General features: G+C 53.0%; 1 protein-coding gene across 6 annotated transcripts in view; it reads left to right on the forward strand.

The window, feature by feature from the left end:
• RGS3 (regulator of G protein signaling 3) overlaps window positions 1–24,070 on the forward strand; it is a 363,854-nt gene that overhangs the window by 20,360 nt on the left and 319,424 nt on the right. For 3 of the 6 annotated variants that reach the window (XR_013759697.1, XM_079113627.1, XM_079113623.1), the window contains exons 5-13: window positions 822–890; window positions 7,349–7,409; window positions 8,547–8,637; window positions 9,322–9,377; window positions 15,295–15,376; window positions 16,170–16,275; window positions 17,042–17,393; window positions 18,207–18,246; window positions 22,761–22,957. Coding sequence is in view for 4 of the 6 variants with exons in the window: in XM_079113627.1 (XP_078969753.1) it covers window positions 822–890; window positions 7,349–7,409; window positions 8,547–8,637; window positions 9,322–9,377; window positions 15,295–15,376; window positions 16,170–16,275; window positions 17,042–17,393; window positions 18,207–18,246; window positions 22,761–22,957 (1,054 nt within the window). In the remaining 2 variants the exon portion in view is untranslated. Of the gene's footprint in view, window positions 1–821; window positions 891–7,348; window positions 7,410–8,546; window positions 8,638–9,321; window positions 9,378–11,460; window positions 11,645–15,294; window positions 15,377–16,169; window positions 16,276–17,041; window positions 17,394–18,206; window positions 18,247–18,312; window positions 18,566–22,760; window positions 22,958–24,070 lie in introns of those variants that run through there. The other 3 variants (XR_013759698.1, XM_079113625.1, XM_079113626.1) reach the window with 3 other exon arrangements.

Genomic DNA, 24,070 nt, shown 5'->3' on the forward strand with positions numbered 1-24,070 from the left:
TCTCATTCCCTTGTGTCCTTGCATCCCTGGCCCTGCGCCCAGCCGTGAGGTCCACAGTGATAAGGTATCACTTGGCTGGTTCTCAGAACTCAAATGCCCAGCCTGGGGCTGGCTGCCCCTAGAGTAGGTAATTTCCCACCGTCCCCTGGGCCAAGTGTTCTCCTCCAGTAGAAGGAATTTTCCAAGCTGAGGGACATTTCACTTCCCTGTCTCCCTTTTTATTTAAACCTGTTAACCTTCCTGAGCCTTGGCTACCTCATTCGTGAAGTGGGGCTACTAATAGCATCCGCCTCAGGGGACCTGGGAGCTGTAAATGGGATGCACAGCATCACCTGGCAGAGTGGGAACTGCTGTTGTCATTGCTTTTCCCCATCTCTGCACTCTGGGGCCAGGGGAAGGTCATGGACACTTGGTCTTTCCCTGCTAGTGAAAATTAATAATAATATTTTGGTTTCCCCCCTCTACGTCAAGAGGTGATTTTGCATATTCTAGAAAATTGGAAAACAGATGAGCAAAGAAGAAAATAGAAAACACCCATGGTCCCCCTGCTCAGAGAGACAGGCCTCTCAGTGTTTCTCATCAAGTCCTTTCATTGGTGTGGGCGTGTGTTTACAGAATGGAATTGTTTCACAATGGTGTGTTGTAACCTCCTCTTTTTTGTCCTTAACAATGTCATATAAACTCTGGTGTGCATGTAAGTACTCATCTACACTAGAGTTTATTTAACCAGCTGTTTAGGTTCTTTTCAAAAATTTTGCAATTATGACTGGTGTGGTGAGTCTGGCTCTCCCAGCACCCTGATGGTCTGCTTTGCTTCACAGTCCTGTCCCTGAAGAGGATGACCACAAGCGTCTTCTGGTTACCGTGTGGAACAGGGCCAGTAAGACCAGGTGAGAACTGCTGAGCCGGATGGAGACCCTGCTTTGGATTGTGGGTGGCAGCCAGGAGGCCAGCCTATAGCCGGGGCTCCATTAGTGCCCCCTGGATGCGTAGTAGGGACAGTGCTACATTGCAGAGGCTGCCACCCCCTGAGTCACCATCTCTCCAGGTGAGACTGAGGGCCTTGCTATCATGAGGATTTGCCAAATGCGTGGTATCAACAGGACATGGTGCCAACCAGCCCACACGTGGATTCTGTTGTCAAGGTGCCCACTGTCAGGCGGGGGCAGGGGTGCCGCATGGAGATGGATTATGGTGACAATATACACATGTCCAGTTCCACAGGACTCCATGCACCATGAGAAATAGGCCTATTTTGCTCTTCGTTACCATCGTACCTAGTGTCTGGCAGGAAGATGCCGAGTACATATCGTCTGCATGCCTGAAGGAATGAGATGAGTACCAAGGATAGGCAGTGAGGGAGACGGGGAGCTCACTGCCAGCTGAGATGATCAACGAGGGCTTTGTGGGAAAAGTGGGATTTTGAACTTTAGCAGAGATTCTCCATGAGACAAGGACAGAAGGTCAGAGAGGGTATTCCAAGCAGTGCACAGCCCGAGGAAAGGCAGGGAGGCAGGAATGTGTACAGGGACTCAGGCCACAGGAAGGCCAGTTCAGGGGGTGCAGAAGTTTCCTGTAGGAGAATCCAAACAGGCTGATCTAGCAGGTAGCCCAGGACGCAGGAGGCCACATGCGGTCATTAGTAGTGGCAGGTAGTGTGGAGCAGGGGGCAGTGCTGGGCAGGTGAGCGTGGGGATGGGCTGTACTGGAAAGCAGGTGAGAGCAGTTCACTGTGAGCAGCAGGGCAGCAGAAGGAGTCTGGGAGATCAGGTGGCCGGCAACATTTATTACACAATCAGAACCAAATGTGACTGGAAAGGGGCCTACATGAATGAAAACCAGCTCAGCTCACCAGCTTAGACCTGGAAAATATTTTGGGATTGAAGCTTATTTATTTTTCTGTGGTGCTGGGGATTGGATTCAGGGCCTTGCCTGTGCTAGGCCAAGAGCTCTACCATTGACTTGTACACCCTAGCCCCTAAATGCTTTTTAGTACATTTTATTTACTAAATTTTATTGGTGAGTATGCTTTTTAGAGTTGGGCCCTATTTAACCTTTAAAATGAAGACTTTTTGCTTTAATAGAGCGTCTGCTTTTCCCTGTAGAGCGGTGCTCATAGTGCTAGAGACCTCTCCATCCATCCATCCACCCACTCAAGCAGGACTTATTCGAGAGAGTCAATTAATAGTACTTAGTGGCGATTTGCCTGTGAGCACAGCTGAAGTCAAAGATAGCTCTTGGGTAGCTGGTAGTGTCCGCACCGAAGGCAGACTGTCCTAGAGGGGAAGGTGGGTCAGCTTTGAGGGCCAGGGGAGAAGCCTTTATTCCTGGAGCACGGGGGAGAGAGAGCTTGCACCAGAGCCACATGGAGGTGTGCAGCCATGACCTGGAGGCAGTGGGTAGGTGACATTCTGAGCAGGTGAGACCCCCCAGGGAGGGGTCGAGGACCAAGGGTCAGAACTGTGTCTTTGAAGGAGTGGGAAAATGCAGAGACCCTTATGAAGGCACCGGTTTATCAGAGAGGCTGACGGTGCTCTGCACGCCCACTGGGTGGAGGCAAGGACCGGCCACGCCCCCCGCGGGGTTCTCCCTCCTTGGAGAACACAGCAAGGGCCAGAGCTGCAGGGTAAGGAGCCAGTAATGCGGGTCACATTTTTGGACGAGAAAGTGAGGCCGGGGAAAGTGAGTCAGCCCCAGCCAGGCAGCGTGACCAGCGCAGCGCCTCCACTTGTTACCTATTTTGGGAAAGTGAGATTCCTTATTAAATGAAACACGGCCCGACTCGTGGTCATGGTCCCAGCCCAAAGCTCAAGGGGGACAGGGCAGGCTCAGACAGGCCTGTCCCTGGGGCAGATGGCCCTGCGAATGCTGGCAGCAGCAGAGTGAGGCCTCAGCCTGGGGCTTTCTCCATGGACTCTCCTTTATTGATCCGTTTCTGAATGAGATGGCCTGATCCGGGTGAGGGACAGAGTGCTGGCAGCAAACTTTGGCTTTGCCGAATGCTCCCAGATCAGATTGTGCTTCTCTGAAAGACGGACATTCAACTTATCAATGTGAAAGACAATTATGAAAGGAAGAAAGCAGGCATGTACTGAGTTCCCTGTGCCAAGCATTTTTCCATACATTACCTTGTTTGATCCTCATAACAACCCTAAAGGGTATGAATATTGTCCCTAGCTTCAGAGAAGAGGAATCTGAGCCTAGAAATATTAAGGACTAGGCCTGAGGTTATGTAACAGCTCATACTTATTAAGCACTTCCTGTGTGTGGACATTACCCTAATCATGTGCCAGGCATTACCTAATTTAATCCTCACACCACCATGTGAGGTGGGTATTATTATTGTAGCTATTTTACAGGCAAGAATATAGGCACAGAAAGGTTATGGAACTTGCTCAAGGTAACACAGCTAGAATGCAATTAAAAAGCTGCAAATGCGGGCAGTGTGTCCTGAAGCCTGTGTCCTCATCTCTGTGTTTTGTTATCCTTGACCGGCTTGCATGGGTGAAAACTAACTAAAGTCCCTCTTTCTGTGTCAGCAGCTCACTCCTCAGGCCTCAGGCTGCATCTCTGAGCAGTAATAGCATAGATTGGTATAAATCATCCCTGCCACAGGAGTGGTGGTCACATTTTGAAACCAGTAGGAAGTAAGAGGAAAGCATGGAGTCCAGGAAACCTCACAATCCTCCCAGGGATGACTGTGGACTCAATTAGAGAAACAAGATGATCCACAAATGAGTGCTGGCAAAGACCTGCACCTCAGTTTCCTTGCCTGTAAAATGCAGTTGTCTCTAAGGTTTCTTCCAGTTTCAAGGTTCTGTGAATTTTTTTAAAATTATAGACATTTCAAACATATGCAAAGGTAGAAGGTATCATATACTAAACCCTCAAAATCTCATCCCAGTTTCATCTTGGCCAATCTTATGTCATCTATGCCTCATCCACTTTCCCCTCCTCCACTGGCATTTAAAGCAAACACCAGATATCTCATCAGTATATATCTCTAAAAAATGGCTTTAAAAAACATTACCATGGTGTCATAATCACACTTAGAAAGTAATGATAATTCTTGAATGTGGAACTAAGCTATTTGATAGTTCTATTTGATGATATGCTGAAAACGGAAGTTTGAAGTATGAATTACAGCATTTTTCAGATCTTGTGGTCAGAGAACAACCTTGGAAAGAATTGTAATGGTATGCACCAAGTTTTAAAAAAACGTGTTTATGTATAATTCAAGAACAGAATATTTTATGCTAACAGTAACTACGCTTGTGGAGGGTCTGCTTGCCTCCTTATGGAGGGCCAAGCACCATGCCGGGCACTATAGGTGTCGCCTCTCTCTTAATCCATTTTATAAACAAGGTCTCAGTGCCAAGGACACTTGTGAGTTGAGAAAGCTTGTGGCCAGTGATGGGTATTGAACCTAAGGAAAGGAGTGAATGGAAAAATATATGCTCAACTTAAGCCATCAAATTAGAAACAAATTGAGATTAAATTGTATAACCCTGTAGTGAAAAAAACTCCAAGGAGAGTTGAAATGCCTTGCCTAGAAAATAATGCATTCTCCTCTTGCTGTGTGTCTTTCCCCTGTGCTCAGAGTAAACTGGGTTCTGTTCCTCTTGTGTGCTCCATGAAGTTACTTCTCAGCCTGTACGGGCTGATCCCTCTGCCTGAGATGCTCTTCCTCTCCTTCTCTCTGGCTCAACTCATTAGGCCTCCTGCAAGCATCTCAGTCCTAAACAACCTTTTGCCCCTGAGCCTTCAGAATTTGTTGCCTGTGCTTGTTCATCTGTCAATCTCACCCTGTATTGCTGTGCTGAGCTACTATGTGAATTCCTGCCTGTTTGTCTTGTTTCCTTAATGCTGCGGCTTCTTGCCCAGTGCCTGCCAACCATGGGCATGATGGATTCACCCATTTGTCAAACCTTCAGAGTGCACCATGCCTGGAGCTCCGACCTTGGCAGTCAGAAATGACCAAGGCTTGATTCCAGAAACTTCAGGCCTCTCCAGACCTAGCTCCCAAGTCTGTAAGCTGACCAGTATATTGCTGTGTGCTCAGGTTGTTTGTAAAAGAAATCTTTCTTCTTCTAGAGGTTTTTCAGAAGCAGCCTTCAGAAATAGCTAAGTGAAGAACACTCAGAGAGAAGTTCCTGCTTGTGGACATTAATTGTGACAATTTGCTCTGCCTGAATGATCATGAAATCATTGGAGGCCCCTTAGCAGGAAGCAAAGCTCAAGGGAGGCTATTAACCATTTAGCATTCTCCAACACCCGGGAATGAAACTTCCACTTACTGGAGAGGAGGGAGGGGCTGCATTTATTACAGCTAATGCATCGGCTTGGAGATTTCTAGTTTCAGCCATGCCCAGAATGAGAGGAGAGTAGAGCCAGGCAGTGTGGGCACCTAGACACCAGCTGGCTTTCTCTTGCATGTGTTGCAAACAAAGCAAAATCAGTAGGAGGATGTTGGCAAAGTCCAGATGGTTTTGAGTGGCAGCTCAGATGAACACCTGCCACTTACAGTGGCCACTGCAACTGCCTCCTGCTAGTGTGGCCTTGGCTACTTCCCAGAAGGGAGGAGGATTTGTTTTGGCAGTGGGTGGGCTGGGGAAGTGGACATGGAAGGGGTCCTTTGTTCGGGTGACTGTGCTGTCCTCCTTGAGTAGATGAGGAATATGATGTGATGGGAGGGGGCAAGGGAAAGGGTGACAGATGGAGCCACAGCTGGAGGAGTAGTGGAGGGAGGGCAGCGGCTCGAGAGCAGAACGCAGAGGCCTCAGCCCCGTGGCACTGGTCCAGAGCATGGATTAGCAGGCAGGTGGACCAGTTTTGAGGACCAGTCTCCCAGCATCCAGCATCCCCACCTCTCACTTGGCTTGGCTGTCTGTGAGAAGCTAGTTTGTTCTGTTTAAGCCTGTTAGGTGGTGAGCTGCCACCCTTTCCAGAGGATCCAGACAATCCGTGTTTATAGAGACCCTCTAGGCCTCTGGTCGCTGACCCAGGCAGGCAGAGGTAGGTCCTGCAGGCTCCCGTGCCTGGATTCTACCTGGGACCAGCTGAGTTTGAGTCCCCAGCACAAGCCCTGGAGCCCAGATCTCAGAGAGGCCCTTCAGGAGGTTGTGTGGTCAACCCTGCTGCCCTGGCTCAGGCTCCAGGTCCTGGGAGGCACATCTGCAGGAAGTCCATTCCATCTTTGGCTTCCATGTTGTGCCTCAGAGACAGGCCAAGTCCCTCAAATACTGAATTCCACTGCCAGGGTGCTTCTCTACCTAAATAGCCATGATATTTCTTGATTAATAGTTATTAAACCAATCAATGAAGGAGTCTGATTTGGGAGAGGCAATAAGAGAAGAGAACAGGGAAAACCAGAACAAAATCAAAGAAAACCCACTTCAGCTCTTTACCAACCTGACTCTAGTGTGGAGCAGAGCAGGATGAGATACAATGGGACAACTTAAAAATATATCAATACTGCTTTATTTTTTCTGATTACAAAAGTAGTGCTGTTCCCTGTGGAAATTTGAAAACAGTGAAAATGCAAAGAAAAGGAAACTCTCCATAATCCCAACCTACCAGATACAGCCATTGTTAGTATTTTTGTTGGGCTCCTGCTCATTAAACTACAGTTTTATAAGCTTTCTCTAACAATGGCAAGTTGTTTGGCATTTTATTAATATTAATCTATTCCATCATTGTTAAAAGCTGTCGAGTATTCATCAGTCCCAATTGTTGGATGCTGAGGCTGGACATTCTTCAGGAACTTTGAATTCCTCTTAACCAAGAAACCCAGACTGAATTCGGCCTTCCCCATAGCCGACAGTCCCACAGTGCCTGGCCCTAGCTCATGCCTGCCCTACTGGCAGCCAGGTTAAATGGGTCTCAGTGATTTTGGTGTGTTGGGTACATTTGGACCTTGGACTGTAGTCATCTGAGATGTTCCCAGACCTTGCCTGGACATGAGACAAATCTTAAGTTTTGTAACTTTTCTCTCAACTGAGAACTTCCAACTGAGGCAGGGCTGAGCATCCCTGTTGGAGACCATCTCTCTGAGACAGCTGGTACCCATGAGGTAGTTCTGAGCTTCTGTGGTTGGTGCAACCCCAAGGCCTAGGACACTTGGGTTCCCCAGCTACTCACTAGTCCTGTGACCCTGGGATGGAACTAACCCCGAACCTTGTGTTTCTCTCTAAATTGGAGAGAACTTCTGTCCTTGCATCTCAAGGGTCAAGTGAACCAGGTTGGTAAAGAGCTAAAGCCCAGAGCACTGGGCAACCCCGTGTGCACTGGTAGCGGAACTCTGGGTACAGCCTGGGGGGAGACTGACTTGGCCTCTGCTGTTCCCCAGGAAATGTGCACTTGTCGGCTGCATGAGCTTCGGGGTGAAGTCCCTCCTGACTCCGGACAAGGTGGGTCCTGGGGGGCTTCAGCATATCATCCTGCCCAGGCCCAGCCTGGCATAGACAGGCTTTCTCTGGAAATCTGTGGGTGGAGATTCTGTGACTTGGTGCTCCTCAACCCCCAAAGGCATGTGCCAATGGCTCTAGTAACAGCACTGATTGTCACCTATTTACATGAAGGCTTGGGTCTCCTTCTTGGTTTATCTTGTCAGAGAGCAGTAAGGTGGCTCCAAGGCCTCCCTGGAGGCACTGAATCTGGTGTCTGCTGAGAAAGTCACTGGCAGGTCCCTAGAGGTGTACAGCACTCCTGGCTCACCCTGGAATAGGGAGCAGGTGTTCCTGGTGGTCCCATGCCAGGGTCCTCTTGATGTGTCTGCTGGGTCTGATACTCTGGTCCAGCAGGTGCTCAGAGGAGGAGGGAGCAGCACATCTGTGGAGCTTTCCTTCGACTGGGGGAGCATGTGGGACTTGGAGACCTTCCCTCTGGGTCACCAGCTGTCATCTCTTTGCTCTGCACTGCTTCCTAGCCCGCAGACTGCAGCTGTTGGGGAGGGATGCACTCCTTTTGCACATCTCTGAAGTGTCCTGGTGGCCTGCTATGTGGCTCTGCCACCCACCTTTGTGTCCTGGGAGTGAAGTCTGTGGGGTGGGGGTGGCTGAGGACCTTTACCTTGTGTGAAGATCCCAGTGATCTTTGGACTTCAGGCTGAGCTTCATTCCCATGAGGAAAGATGTTTGCCAAGGAGACTGAAGACCACACAGGGGCCTCAGGATGCCTGTGCTTTGTCCCCTCCGTCCCTCTTTCACTCCTTTCCTTCAGATTTGTCAAACATTTGTTGGGCTCCTACTGTATACTAGTCTCAGTTTTAGACATGTCAAGGAGCCTATGTACAATCTGGAGGCAGGGGCGGGAGTCGGGGAGGCAGACAAATCTGCAGTTGTCCTCCAGGGATAAGAGGCAATGGAATTCCACAGAGGGAATTCCAGTTCTGCCTGGAGGCTCAGGCATGGGGGCCTGAGGGAGGCTGCACATCTGTGTCTTGGGGGAGGGAGTCCAGCCGCTACTCTTTGAGGGTAATTGGTGACTGCCTGACCTGTGCCCTCTGCCTCCTTTGCCTGAACATGTCATTCCTTCTCTCATGACAGGAGGTCAGTGGCTGGTACTACCTTTTGGGGGAGGACCTCGGTCGGACCAAGCACCTAAAGGTGGCCAGGCGGCGACTGCGGCCCCTGAGAGGTACAGGCACCCCTGCTGCAGCTCCCCTCTCAGGCTTCTCCCCTCCCTCCTTGCCTGGGTGGAAGCACCAGTCCCTGTGTGTTTTGGCATCTGCCACCCCAGGTTGCCATCTGGCCACAGGGCCCAGCACCTACTAGAATCCAGCTCTCGGGCCTCCTCTTCTCAGTAGCATCTTTACTTATCAGGTTGGATCTTCCTTGGAGGGAGTTATGGGCCTAACCCCATGTCATTCAGCTCCCCTGACCCCCTTCCCCCTACTCATGGAGGGCGTCATTGCTTCAGTGCTGGGGATGGAACCCAGGGCCTTGGGCTTGCAAGCTATCTCCCCAGCCCACTCCATTGCTTCTTGGACGACTCCTTCCCAGGCTGCTGCGGGTCTCAAGGGTATTCCTCTAGGCTGTCTTGCTGACCTTGGGGTGCCCACTCGGGGTAAAGTTTACGACCTGCCATGAGCCCCGAGGCTCAGGACTTGGATTTTATGTCTTCTTCAGTCCTGTCCTGTGAAGGTTGCACACCTGGTTCCTGAGCCCTGCCTGGCTCGAGCCCTGGACATCTCTTTATTAGGGGTCAGGAATGGGTCTGGCAGTGACGTTGACCTGTTGCCCAGCCTCATCCTCTGGGTGGTCTGTGGAAAGGGCCCTCACATGCCAGCAGAAACTTTCTGACTCTACTCTCACCTTCCAGACCCGCTGCTGAGAATGCCAGGATGTGGGGACCCTGACAATGGGGAGGAATTTGAGGTAGGTGGCAATAGGACTGGGTGGGGCGGTCGCACCTGGTGGCACCTGAGCATTGCTTCAGGAGCTCTGATCTGATTGTCAGTCCCTCAACCCCGGAGACCTCCAAAGAGAGCAGCATTTGGTGATTGAGACTCAGCAGCAAGTTGTGCAGTCTGAAGGGAGTTTTTCTTCTTCTTTTCATCTTTTTTTTGTCCGTGGTGTGGGGTTTGGACCCGGGACCTTGTGCATGTTAGGCAGCATGTTAGCACTAAGCTATATCCCCCGCCCTGAAGGGAATGTTGGGAGTATCTCTTGACTTTTCTAAGGTGCATCATAGGAAATAGATGCTTTTCTCAGGTTCATGATTACAGCCATGTGGGGAGAGGGATAGACCCCTACCCCGGAAGTGGAAGCTTTTGGATCTTGCTGACTTGGCCTCTGGAAGCCAAGTCCTCTCTTCCCAGAGGCCCCAAACCCTCTGCTTCCCTAGCACTGTGGCTGAGCACCCTCTTGAGTTGGCCCTACTGTGGGCAGGGAGCAGCCTTGATTCTGAAACCCTAAATACACTGTACCATGATGCTTCCTGCCTGTGGCCAAGCTGGGAAGATACGCCATTGACCATTGACAGGGTCCATAGCATCTGACCTGTGGTGTATTGCAATCTACAAGACATTGTCACTTCACTGACTCAATCCATTCACTTCTTCACTCATTCATGACATGTTCGTACCTGTGTGGTCCTAGTCCAGTGCTGGGACAGAGCATGTGCAAGGTCTGGCCTTTGTGGTATGCACAGTTCACTGCTGCGCTGTCCAAGGGTGGTACCACTTTCTGACTGTGACTATTGAGCTCTCATTCAAATGTGGCTAGCAGGACTGAGGAGCTGAATGCCAACTTTCATTTCATTTTAAGTAATTTCAATACCCTGCACATATGTCCAGTTTTGAACAGCCTGGTATGAGAGAAACTTGCCATTGTTTTCTGTGGTTTTGTTAGGAATTTAAAAGCTTCGTCTGGCTCTAGGGGTAGCTTCAAATACTTTCCTCTTCCTCTCTGTGTACCAAGGACAGAAAGGATGCTTCCAGGGGAGCTACCCTTGGAATTCATGGGAATTACATGGACATAAACACTGCAGGTTTCTCCGTGGCTTAGGAAAGTCCTGCTTCGTGCTGGATTCTGCACCTAAGCCCTAGCCCCTGGGAACATTCTTCTGAGGTGTGTGGGTTTTCCTGGGCTTGTATACACAGAGGTGTCCACAGGGCTCAGCCAAGAGGGTGTGATTGCCAGAGACCTGGGAGAGCCACCAGAGCTCACCTGTGTACTCCTGCACTGTGCAGGTAGGGAGATGGAGGCCCAGAAACCTGGATCACCTGTTCACAGTTACACAGTGACCTAAGGTCCTCTGACATAAGGTCCTAAGTGGGTGGGTGAGCTTCCTCAGGGCTCCCAGGTGGGCAAGTGGGGCTGGGCTCACACTGCTGCTCTGTGGGATATGAGTCTGGGTCTGTCCTACCATGTGATAGCCTTTCCAGGCCACGGTTTCTTTGTTGATAAGATGAGGGGGCTGGATGGTCCGATGATTTGGAAACCCCTTCTGCATTGCCTTTATGGTCCACGTACCATCAGACCCTTCATGGGAACAAAGAAACTGACTTCAGTAGCTCCTGAGTGGCAGGTGGTCCTCAGCCTCCAGATGTTTTATGTTCCCTCTTTTGAAATGGGATGTCCTCAGGTGCAACCCCCAGCCCCTCCTGACTTCCCCAGATTTCTAGGCTGGGTTAGTCCCTGGATTTGCTGCCGGGGCCCTGGCGCTTGCAGGGGAGGCGGTGTTGTTGCAGAGAGTTGTGTTTTCTGCCTGGGTTCTCCTGGGCAGGCAGCGAGGGGTGTTTGTGGGAACATTGGAATCACAAAGTGGCCCATGGCGGAGAATGCGGCCAGAACAAAGGCGCCCTCTCCCCGCCAGGCCCGGGGAATACTAACTAGTTGACAGGAATTTTAATATAAAACTCTCCCTCTTCCTTGTCATTCTGAGGTTTCAGGAAGCCTTCGGGCTTATCTGCAGAGGCACACAGCGCAGACAGGGCTTGGGGAGGTGAGAGGTGATTTCCTGCCATTCTTCTGCGGGGCGGCTTCCCAGGGCGGTCATGCCAGGCTGACGGGCGCAGTGCGGGCTCCCGCTGCTGGGGGGAGAGCAGGGTTTTCATGGGGCAGCAGCCGAGGCAGGACCCACAGCCATGAACCGCTTTAATGGGCTCTGCAAGGTGTGCTCGGAGCGCCGCTATCGCCAGGTGGGTGCTTGGCCCCTTGCGGGGCACTGCGGGGTGGCAGGGGACAGGGCTGGGGGTTCATTCCAGCAGACCTCTCCCCACAGGCCTCTCAGTCTGGGGGGAGGACAGAAGCAGGAGCTGTACCAAGGCCCAGTCTTTTACCTACAGCCCCGCGTTAGGGGCAGGTGAGGTCCTGCCGTGTGCAGCGCCCTAACCGCTGGCTAGGGGGAGAGATTATTTAGCTGATTTTTTGTTCTTTTTATCTGGGAAGAGGGTGTGGGTTTAAAAAGGCATCTGGAGTCCGAGATGGCAAGTGGCTTGGTGGCTGAGCAGCTGGGTGCTCCTGGAGGTGGCTTCTGCGATTTTGCTAACTTTCCCCACTCTTGCGGGGACAGCAGGGCCCGTTCTGCCCTTTGCATGTTGGTGTGTTTGTATGTAGGCAGATGATTCTGTGTGCCTGTGTGCACGTGTGCTTTCCTCCCGCTGGCTGGACACCTTCAGCTGTGGTTTTGGAATCCAATTTTACTGAAAGGGTCTGACCACTCGGTCTTGGAGGGTGGGGTGAGGATCTGTTGACCCCTAAGCCTCTTCTTGAACTGTGCTGCGGCTCTTTTACCTTATAAAAATGGAAGGGAGCCAGTGAGGGTAAAGGTAGGAGATGTCCAGATGTGGGCAATGTCCAGACAAAAGGGAGTCCTGATCAGAAATTGTTCTGATTTTTAAAATTTAGGGAAGTTCCTCCACTTGATTTGATAATCAGACTGGAATCTGGGTCCTGATTCCCCTGACATGTGTCATGTAGGTTTCAGGGAGATGCCCAGAGGGGCCCCCTATGTCCACACCTGCCACCAGAGGACTGGAATTTTCTTCCTCCGGCCTTCCCAGCTCTTAGGTCCTGCCTGGCTGGCCTTTGTTTCCTGCAGCCTGGAAGAGCAGCCTCGTGACATCAGCATTTGGGTGGTGAGGCAGGGAGAGCCCTGACTGGGATGTTATGAAGTCCCTGGTCTCCTTGTGACTGTGGATCAGAAGACCAGGTGCCTTGATGGTCAGAGTGGGCCAGGTGCTGGTGTGGGCTGCACCTGGGCCCCTGGGGCTCAGATGGCTCCAGTTTTAGAAATCATTGCAGAGTAGAGATTGCTACACTTTCTGTTGGACCTGGGTTCAAATCCAGATCTGCCCCCTTTAGCGGCAACCCTTGAGCAAGTCACTTCCTCTCTGAGTCTCAATCTCCATGTCCCTAAACTAGGGACAGTGAAATCCAGTGACCATGTTATCAGAGCAGATGAGACAATACGTGGGAAATGCTTGGCTCAGGGTCTGCAACGCCCTTCCAGGGAGTGTTCAGTAATGGTGGCAGTTGGGGACTGAAGTCCAGGCAGGAAAGAGCATCAGGGAACAGGGGAGCAGAAGTGAGGTGCAGGCACACCTGAGACCTGGGAGCAGTAGCATTTCCTGCCTGGTCAGTGAAGAGTAAAAACCACCCTCAGGGAGGTCAGGCTGCTGAGGTCCCAGAGTCAGGACAGCCTTCCCTACCCCCAACCCCAGGCCTGAGGTCAGAGAGGAAGGCTGGGGATGAGGTGGGTAGTTGGGGTACTTTTTCACTTGGGGCCTTGGTTTTCTTCTCTGTGAAATGGGCACGCTAACGGCATTCCCCTGGGGCCATAGTGATGGAAGGCTCTGGACAGCACCCTCTCAACATGGACAGTGATCACAATGGACAGAGCATAATTCTGCTTCCCTAGGCAGCCCCACCCTCCTGCTGAGCCAGGAGATGAGCTTGTGTCCTTGTACCTTCTCTCCTTCCATTCCTCCACCCCCGCTGGGCTGGACTGTTGTCTGGGCTGTCTCTTAGGTTGGTGCTCGGGAAGGTGGAGGGGCTATTGCCCCGCCTGGACAAGGGCACCAGGATGTGGAAGCACATTCCTTCTCTCCAGACTCAGTTCTGGAGCCACCACCCAAAACATGTTGGTCCAGAGCCCCAGGGTGCTGGGTCATGGCACCATCCTGGGATAGGACTGGGGATGCCAGAAGGGCTTTGGGATCCAGATTCTGTGTGGGTTGGAGGGTGGGTTGCAGCCCCCCAGAGTTCTTACTGGTCCGGTGGAGTCGAGGAGGCTCCTGAGTCTTCTCTGGGTCCCTTCCTCTCAGGAGGGCCGGGAAGTTAGAGGTGGCCCCTTTCCTCTAGCTTTCCACACTCACTCCTGGGTTTGTTTTTCTTTCTTTCTTTCCATTTTTTTCCCCTTCCTGTCTTAGCTGTGTGTTTTCCCAGAATTCTTATGGGAACAGGGTATTTTCCTGCGCCCTCCCCCTTCCCCTTGTCTGTCAGATTTCCTGTTTTACAAACTCACTTTGAATCCAGGCCCAGGGCTGGTGGGAAGCAGAGCCTCAGGGGCCCCAGTAGCTTCCAAGGGCCTTGGTGGCCCTGGCCCTCCTCTCTAAGCCCTTCCTCCTGGCTGGTCCTGGGACAGCCGGCAGGGACTGCAAGCACCCAGCCCTGAAGAGAGAACCCTGAAGGATGGAGACATCAGCCTCCCAGCGAGCCTGGTGTCCTTGACCTTTTCCCGGCTTGCCGAGCTGCCCCGCCTGGCTCTGTGCCTCTCCAGGGCCCCCTCTGAGCTTCACCCCTGCCCTTTTCTGGTGCAGTGAAGCCTAGGGCAGACTTCACTCCCTTAGCAGCCCAAATGAGCCCATACGCCACGTTGCGCATGGCGTCCTCCTGCCCGTGGGATGTGCTGGGCTGCCCTCATGGACTTAGCCTTTGTTGGTTCCTACCGTGCCTAAGTGTGACCTCCGGAGTTAAAGCACGAAGGACTGTTGGCAGCACAGTCCTCCTGTTTTACTTGTGAGCCCTGCTTCGCCTTGGAGGGATCTGGGTACTCCCGTGACCCCTTGGGAGGCAGAGGCCAAGGCCTTGCGACTCTGGGCCTCGGCGCAGCCTGCATGCAGTAGGAGCTCAATAGCCGCGTGGGTCTGAAAGAGAATCTGATGACAGGGCCCTTTCCTGGCACTTCTGAAAGTCGGGACTGTGGACCTGCCATGCACACAGCCCTGCAGGCTCAGCAGTCAGGAGCTAGTTCCTGTTCAGCTGGGATCCCCAGCTGTGCCCTCGCCTGCCCCTGCCCTGGGAACCCTCATTGACTGCCATGGGCCCCAGGCCATGACTACCCAGGAATCCAACCTTCTTCCTCTGACTCTTGACCTGATACTGAGCAAGCGTGACCCCATTTTCCCTCCCTTGGGTACTAAGAGGGCAGCCCCCATGTTGACATTTTCTGTGGACCTTAGCACAGGGCCAGCCCTGCATGACGCAAGGTCCCTGGGAAGGAAAGAAGGGGTGAGGTGAATGTGGGATGTGGCAAGGTGGAGGTGCAGCTCCAGAGGGGCCTGGGGCAGAGAGCTGGGGCTGGGGGTGCTGCGTGGGGCAAGGTTTGCCCTTCCCAGACCCCCGTCCCTTCCGGGTTCTCCCTGTATTTCCTGGGGCTTGCCTCCTGAGCTCTCAGCCTCCCTGCTTGGCCCACCCACAACCCAGCGTCGAGATGCCTGGGCTGAGATAGGGAGAGCATGCTCCTTCTTGGCTCTGGTTTCCTTGGAAAGGAGGGTGGCTCTGGGTGGGGCCTGTGGGCTTCCCAGCCTTGCGACTCTGGGAATGACTGGGCAGGGCTATGTCCTAGATCACCATCCCGAGGGGCAAAGACGGCTTTGGCTTCACCATCTGCTGTGACTCTCCAGTCCGAGTCCAGGCTGTGGATTCCGGTAAGTGAGCCACTCAGGGGATGCCAGCCCTGCCCTCCTGCCAAGCAGCTGGGCTTTGCAGACAGGATGGAACTGGACAGGGAGCCCCAAACTGGAGCAAAGAGTTCTGGGTTTCAAAATGAGAATAATAATATTTATAAATGACCACAGATGAAACTGAAGTTTATGAAAATACATCCACTCTTTTTTTTTTAATCAAAATGAAAATAAGTTTTTATATTTTGTTTCTCAGTCATTCTGAATAGGAACTAAACCTCATTTCCCATGTAAAGGCTACATGGGAAAATGAGAGTCAATGGTGGACTGCATTTGGAGTGGGTATTTTACCCTATTGTAAGCCTGCTTAGCACATAAAATTAGCCATTCCTTCTCTTTACTTTTCACGGGTGAAAGATGGCTCATCACAGAGTGTGCGCTTTATGGGCAGAAGCCACGACTCAGTGATCAGGTGTCTCCCATGCCTGCACTGGGATGGGCATGCACTTGGCACTTATGAATGAGGTGGGAAGAATGGATGAAGAGTGTGAGCCTGTCCCTGGGGAGGGAAGGACGGGCAGAGAGGTGAGCCAGCACTTGTGGGGCAGGAGGCAGGGAGGAGGTGAGGGCAGAGGGTGCCTCCCTTCCAGGACCTGGAGAGCCACTCAGTTTGGCCCCTTATTTCACACGTAAAGACACAGAGAGACAAAGGGCGGTTCTTGTCTGAAGTCACCATGGAAGCGAAGGAAGGACTCCGGTCTTTTGAGGGAGTCTTGGGCTTTAGAGGTCCCTGAATGGGTTTTCTTTGTCCCTGCAGGGGGCCCGGCGGAGCGGGCTGGGCTGCAGCAGCTGGACACGGTGTTGCAGCTGAACGAAAGGCCGGTGGAGCACTGGAAATGTGTGGAGCTGGCACATGAGATCCGGTGACAGGGGCAGCGGGTGGCACACATCCCCCACCCCAGCTCTGGCACACTGCCTTGTCCTGTTTTGCTCTCAGTGGTCCCTTCTTTGTCCACGGCTGTGAGCCATTCACTGTGCTCCTCAGGGAACCTGGTTCTTGCCCTGCAAATGGAAGGTTCAGGCTCAGAGCAGTTTGGGATCCCAGAGCAACAGCAGGGAGAAGCTGTTAAACAGACCCGTGGTTCATGACTCGGCTCTGGGGGGTTGCTTTCCACTTTAGCTAAGTACTTCTGCGACCTAAGTGCTAAGCTCTTTGTTTAAGGGCGTGTAGTGTTGTAAATGTTTCAACTGCACAATTAAAAAATCTAAAATGGTTGGGCCCCTTCAGTTTGATTCCCTGAGGGAAGACCCTAACGGCTCCATTTAGGTTGACTTCTAAAATGTCAAGATGGGGGTTGCATGTAGGCGGTTGTCTTGTTTCCTCTTGCTGTATCTTACCTGCAACAGGCATTGTGAATTGGGTATGGTACTCTTTCCTGTTGAACCCGGCCTTGGCCTTGGGTCCTTCTCAGCCTCCACTGAGTGAGCTTAGGATAGAGTTGACCCGAGAGACCCCTTTGCTGTCTACTTTAAATGACCTCTTACATCCCTTCCTGCCCTGGCACTGGGTGCTTTGCCCCTGGGTTTGCTTCCTCCCCGCCTCCTCTTACCCTCGGTTCTGAAGCCTCCGCCCGGGCTTACTTTGGTCTCCCCAGACTCAACTTCTCTGTGTAACCCTCCAACTTTCAGGAGCTGCCCCGGTGAGATAATCTTGCTTGTGTGGCGCATGGTTCCCCAGATCAAGCCTGGGCCAGACGGTGGGGTCCTACGGCGGGCCTCCTGCAAGTCAGCACATGACCTTCAGTCGCCCCCCAACAAGAGGGAGAAGAACTGCACCCATGGGGTCCAGGCGCGACCAGAGCAGCGCCACAGCTGCCACCTGGTGTGTGACAGCTCAGATGGGCTGCTGCTCGGTGGCTGGGAGCGCTACACCGAAGTGACCAAGCGTGGGGGCCAGCACACCCTGCCTGCACTGTCCCGCGCCACTGCCCCCGCTGACCCCAACTACATCATCCTGGCCCCGCTGAACCCTGGGAGCCAGGTATGGACAGAGGAAGAGTCCCCACGAGAGGGTGGGAGGTCTTGTAGACTCAAAATTGTGTTGAGAGGAGCCTGTAAGGGGCTGGGGTCTCTGAGCAAGGAGACGCGGCCTTCCCTGGCCCTGGCCTCTGCAAGGCTGTCCTGGGTAGAGGGTGCAGCTGGCCAGTGCAGCCTCTGGGCCAGGGGATGCCCAGGCTGGAAGTGCCAGCTCACAAGAGGGAAGAGCTTTCTCCCAGCCTGTGCTTTTCCAGGTGAAAGGGCTGCCTTGGCAGGTGGTGAGACCCCCGTGGTAGGAGGTATAAAGGCAGAGCCTGCATGCTTATGTGGTGGGACAATGCAGCTTGTCCCCAAAACATGAATCTCACGAGATGTTCTGGGGAAAAGCATCTGAGATCACACACTTGGGGGTCCCGTACTCTCTTTCTTTGGAAGGCTCCCAAGGCGCTGGCCCTTTCAAGACTCATCTCCTTCAGTACCAAGGTGTCTGAACCTTGTCTAACCCAGCGTGCCCCAGACTTGCTCAATAGTGGCACCCCTTGGTGGTGGTAGTTAGGGTTCCCTGTTCCAGGATTCATGGAACAAGCTGCTCTGAAGGAAGTTGGGGGTCTCATGTAAGATGTCATGACACATAAAGCCTCTTTCCACTGCCAGGTTCCCTCCAGGCCCCTCCCTCAGCGGGTTAGCAGAACTTCTGTTTTCCCCCTTGCCCTGAGATGCTCTGCCTCCTGTCCCCCAGGCCTGGTGTCCAGCCGCCTGATGGGCTGTCCTACCTGATTCCTGGGGCTGAGCTGATTCTCCTGTCTTTCCCTTGCAGCTGCTGAGGCCTGTGTACCAGGAGGATCCCATCCCTGAAGGTGAGCTGTCCACCACTGCTGGGCCCTCTCAGCCTGGGCAGATGGTGGAGGTCAGCTGAGGCCTAGCCCATCCTCTTCCTTCGGGTTCAGAAGCCTTTCTGTCAGAGTCGAGGTTGCCCAGCACGTTGATGTGGACCCTCTTTCCCCGGGTACCTTTTCTCCCTCACAGAACCACCATGTTTTTCCTTGAAGTGAAACAGAAAGAAGAGAGGGAATCTGCCAGAGCCATCTAGGAGACTGGGTGATCAGGACTCAGGCATCCAGTTGCGCGCCCTTCAGTCTTACTGAGTTACCATATTTGTTTGGAGCTGGAGACAGGGTAATGGGCCTGCGTGGATGGGAGTCAGAGTGTGGAGCGGTAGGTCTTGGGCTGGAGTTCTAGCATCATTTCTCCTCACTACACAGTTTCTTCACATACAAACCAGGGTCAGTAATTCCTATGCAGAGGGTTGTTGGACAGATTAAATGAGCGCACGGTTGTGAGTAGCAGCTTGTGTGCTGCAATGTCACCGAGGGTGGTTGTCTTAGAAGCACACAGAGGTCTCTGCCGTTGGATGGATTCTTCTCCTTTGGTTTTCAAGTCCTGACCAGGAGTGGAAGCTGGACTCAAAACCAACCCCTTCTCCCACGAATCCTGACCTGTGGGTCCTGGCGCTTGGGCTGGCTGGGCACTCCTTTAGGTCCTCTGTGCCTCCACAGAGCTCTGACTTGGAAGTCCAGCTGGAGTCTGGAGGGTTGAGAGAGCCTTGCCAAGGTGGCCTGTGGTGTCCGCCCTGGGTGTGCTGAGCCTTCCTCGGGTGCGGCCAGAGCTCCTGGCCTCCTTCCTCTAGAGTGGCCTATCCTTAGTGCTTGCAGCTTGCTTCCCGCTGTTCCCCTCCGTGGGTGGCACGAAGATGGTGCCCACCATGGTGCTTAGAACAGTGCGTGTGCCCTCTGGGAGGAGAAGGGCTTCCATCAGGCTCAGAGTTGCTGAAGAAGGCACCTTCTTCCCCCCCACCCGAGACCTCCGTGCACTCGGGCCTGGTCTGCTGGAAGTGAAGCCACCTTCCTTCTGGGGAGGTCTCGGGTCATGATTCAACAATAAGTGTCTAAAAAGCTTTTAGTTGGCACATTCGGCTAGAGAGTGAGGATGTCACTGCTAAATGGTGACTTCATTAAGGGCAGAGCTGGGTCTGGCATACTTCTTTGGGTCTAGTGCCAGGCCTATGGCCTGGCAGACAGCAGATACTCAGTAAAACTCTGGTTGAGTGATTGACTGAAGGAGGATGACCCCAGTTGCCTGCATATGGGGTAAGCATGCTGGAGAGGTGTGTCACCTGCTGTGGGCTTGTGACCCATGCTGGGTGGCCTGGGGTTGGTTCCCACTCAGCCTGAGAGATGCTTCTATGGTCACTCCCCACATGTGTCCGTGTTTCCATTCCTCTCCGAGAATATGATCCCAAGAAGAGAACAGACATCTCTGCCTTGGGGAAATGCTGGTGTGGTTAACACAATGGTGACTTTCTGAATGCAGTATATCAAGAACTTGACTTTATTTTGTGTACTCTTCTTAATAATAATCCTTCTGGTATCCAGGGAGATCTTTGTGCTTCAAAGCTTCAAAGGGCACCGAGCTTCCCTGAAGCACACCGGGGGTTGTCCAGAGGTTAAGGCTGTCCCCCTGACTGGGCTGCCAGGAGACAGCCTGTCAGGAGGGTTGAGCCGTCCTGAGTTGAATAGGGTCTAGTGCCCTTCCGGGGTCTGGGGCGCCTGTCCAGCCATAGTTGGCATGTTCCCTGGGGCCGCTGGTGCCCTCAGCATTGTCCCCTGCCCTGTGAAGGCAGCCTGGCCTCAGATTCAGTACTGCCGGTGTGGGATGGCTGCCAGGCCCCGCCTCAGAAGCTGAGGGCCAAGCTGTGTAATTACTGTGTTTGGCCAGTGAGGCAGGTGTTGGAGGACAACTGGGTGATGTGGGGGTTTGAACCAGACGTCATCGTGAGTAGCAGGTGGGAAGTAAATGCGTTTGCCTTTGCAGAGCCCGGCATCTGGGTTGCGATCTGGACTGTTCTAAAGAAAAGAAATTCTTGGAAAATCGTACTGAAGCCATGCCCACTTGCCCCCGCATCACCAGAGGGTTGTGGAGATGGGGCTGTGGGGCATGACTGCCATCTGGGTAGCGCTTTGTGACGTTTTCCAGCCAGATGACCTTGGACGAGTCACCCAACCGCTCTAGGCCTCACTTTCCTTCTCTGTAAAATGGGACTAAGCAGACTTTTCCTCTCTGAAGGCAGAATGATGGGTCAGGTGTCGATTTACGACTCTCGAGGTCTAAGGTGAAGATTCTTGGATGGCCATGGGCAGATGGGCCAGAGAAGTCTGAGACTTGGAGCCCAGGGCCCCCGTTTGCCATGTGCAGGTGGCACCCTTCTTTAAGTTTGGTCTAGTTGGCTTCAGTCCCCTCCTGTCAGTCCTGTGTGACTTATCCTTCTCTGGTCTAGGCATATTGTTCCAGACTTTCCCTGTGGCTCCAATATGGCTCGAGGTCCAGCTACCCTTTCTGTCCTTCTGCCAGCCCAGATATGGGGCTTATCCAGTGCTTAGGGTGTGAGGTCCTCTGTTGGGCACTTGTACTCTGGAACAGCCCACAGAGCCCTTTCCCATCAGGCCTTTGTGTGAGTTCCCACTGGCCTTGGACCAGGTGGGGCAGAAATTTGCATGATCTCCACTTTGCAGTGAAGGAAACTGACTCAGGGGGGAAGGAGCCCCTTGAGGGTTGCACAGCCTTCTCTGACTCGGGGAGTTAAGTGCTCAAGTTCTGGGGTCTTACCCAGGTTCCATCTTGTGCAGACCTAGAAACTTAGAATGGATTCTTCCAGCAAAGGGGCCAGCACCTGGCGACACAGAGCCCCGCTGGGCCAGAGCAGAGAAGAGCTGTGGGACTTCTGCCCGGCCTGTGCACCTCCTGCGCCCGTCCTGGTTTGGGTTCTTTCTGCTCTTCTCTAGGCGACTCTCTGAAGAAGCAGGAAGCGGTTGAAGTGATCGGTTTGAGTGATTGTGGTGTGAGTGCCGCCCCCAGATTCCACTGTGAGCAGTGGTCACTCTCTGGGGGAGTAGCTGACTTGTTTTTCTCAAACAAGTCTTGGTGAGAAGGGGCCCTAGGTGGGAGGAGCAAGCAAGTGTGAAACCTCCGGGCCGAGTTTCCTCCAGGCCTGGCCTTGAGTTGGTGGGGAGCTTCCCTGTGTGGTAGCTGGGTCAGGCCACCTGTCAATCCCCTGCCCTGCTGCCTGGGCTGGGGCAGAAGGAAGCCTGGGTACTGGGACCAGGCTTGGCCCTGGGGTCAGGGAGGGCCTGGCTGGGTCCCTTGGCAGCAGGAATCCTTAGAAGAGGTCTAGGTGCACCTGGAGCCTGATACTCCAGGGTTGTTTGTCCCCCGCGGTGTTCAAGGGCCTCTGACTTCTTAGTCACTCTGGGCTTTTGTTCTGCTCATTTGTTGGGACATGATAAAGAGTACACACTACTCCTTGTTCTGGCTGAAGGTGTGTGTCCAGCGGGGTCCCCATAGTGTCTCCCTTCCTCACGGAGTTCTTCTGCTCTCTTCCCTGGGGGTGGCCTTGTTTCTCTCTCACTCTTTCTTCCTCCCTTTTATGACTATAATAACGTGTATGCTGGTGGCCATGCCTAATTTCCAAATTTGCTTTTCCAAGTGGGAGTACTCACAACAACAAAGACGACATGCCAGCAGCTAACTGTCCTTTCACACTCCCAAGTCCCAGGTGCTCTTCTGGGGACCTGACTCAGAGCCTCCCCTTAACCCTTACAACTGTCCCATGAGCCAGGCCCTGTTATTCCGCTGAGGAAACCAAGGCTCTGAGGGTAAAGTAAGTCTCCTGTGGTCGCCAAGCTAGCAGGTGGGGAGCAGGATTTGAGAACAGTCACCTGGCTGCTGAGCTTGTACTTCCCACCAAAAACAGGTGCCACAAGCGCCACGTGACAGTCTAGACTGTAGTGAGCCAGGCAGCCCCAGCAGACCCCACATGTCCTAGGAAAGCCCCCGTCTCTGCCACTGCTGAGAATGGATCTTTGCCCAGGGTGTGATGGATGGCCCAGTTGGGCTGGGCTGGCAGCAGGGGTGCAGACACATCAGGGCAGTCGCTTCCGCTCCTACTGCATGTGTTCCATGTGGGACTGTGAGGCCAGGCCCTCTGATTCCTAAAATACCAGCCAGCACTCTCTTGATATTTAAACACAGGGGGTCAATGAACGAATAGGTCCGATTTGCAGCTGGGGTCACAGGTGGAGACTGCAGGCGCTGTCGCAGTCGTTGGTTCCCCGCTCTGTCCTGGCCCTGGAGGTGCTCACTTACCTGTGGACAGCAAGGGGCTCCTTGAGACCCGAGACCTGCTGGGGCCTCCCTGTGTTCTCACTCCTTGAACGGGGCCTGGCACAGTGGTGGCCGGTCTGTGGTCCCTGTTTCTACAGAGGGGATCCTCTGCAGGGGTGGTGGAGATGCCCACTCCCCCATCTCTGTTCCACAGAATCAGGGAGTCCCAGTAAAGGAAAGTCCTACACGGGCCTGGGGAAGAAGTCCCGGCTGATGAAGACCGTGCAGACGGTGAAGGGTCATGGCAGCTACCAGGACTGCTCTGTCCTGAGGCCACATGCCACGCACTCGAGCTACGGCACCTATGTCACCCTGGCCCCCAAAGTCCTGGTGTTCCCCGTCTATGTACAGGTGAGCTTGTTGGGCTGGCCCCAAGGGTTCCTTCGGGAGGAAGTGAGCACCAGGAGGGGCCTTGGCCTCAGGACTCAGGACTCTTCTTTTGGGAGGGACAAATGGCTTCAGATGCTCAGGATCCTGAGGTCTCGTGAGCTGGCTAAAGTCTCCAGGAGGACATGGAGCAGAGAAGGCCCTCTCCTTCCCTCCTGGCTTCCCCTTTCTCTGACCCAGGGCAGGTGCACACGGGTGCTCCCATGATATCCTGGGCGCTGGGCCACTGGCTGAGGCTCCGGCTCCTTGGCTCTGCCAGTGACTGGTTCAGAAATGGCTGAAGGAGAGCTGTGTGGCCCAGGATGCATTTGGATCTCTCTTCTCTTTCCTCTTCTGCATTTCTCTCACCTTTTCTTTAAAACTCACCTTTATTCCATCAACCAGACATACCAGTATGAATATTTCTTATTCACATATATATGCACATTAAAGAAATAGATCTTATTCTATATCCTTTTGCCTTTTTTAGACAAAGCGAGCATCTCCCATGTCACTAGATGCTCTTTGAGTCTGGGCCACATGGTGGTTGCCCACTCTTCTGTCACCTGACTGGTTTAGCTTACCAGTCCTAAGTTCAGATGCTGTCCATACCTCTATTCTTTTGCTGTTGTAATCTGCTCTGTGATGACAATCATTGTACGTGAATGGCCCTGCTGATTATTTCTGGAAATATTCCTGGAAGTGAAAAGACTGGGCCATGCACGTGAAGGTCTCTTTACACATGTTGACAAAGTGCCTTCCAGGAGGATTCTACTTGTTTCTCCTCTCATCAGCAGCACAGAGGTGACACAGTTCCAGGGGTGTCACTTCTGACCCTCCCTCCTTCCTGATCTTCCTGGCATCCCATCCTGGGCCTGTCATAGTCAGTGGATCTTAGAACTCTCACTGGGCGTGGTGGCACACGCTGGTAATCCTAGTGGCTCAGGGAGGCTGAGGCAGGAGGATGGCAAGACAAAGCCAGCTTCAGCAACTTGGCAAGGCCCTAAGCAACTCACTGAGACCCTGTCTCTAAATAAAACATAAAAAAAACGCTAGAGATGTGTCTCAGTGGTTAAGAGCCCCTGGGTTCAATCCCTA

This window comes from Sciurus vulgaris (assembly GCF_902686455.1).
Source record: "Sciurus vulgaris genome assembly, chromosome: 15".
In the NCBI taxonomy this organism is placed as follows: domain Eukaryota; kingdom Metazoa; phylum Chordata; class Mammalia; order Rodentia; family Sciuridae; genus Sciurus; species Sciurus vulgaris.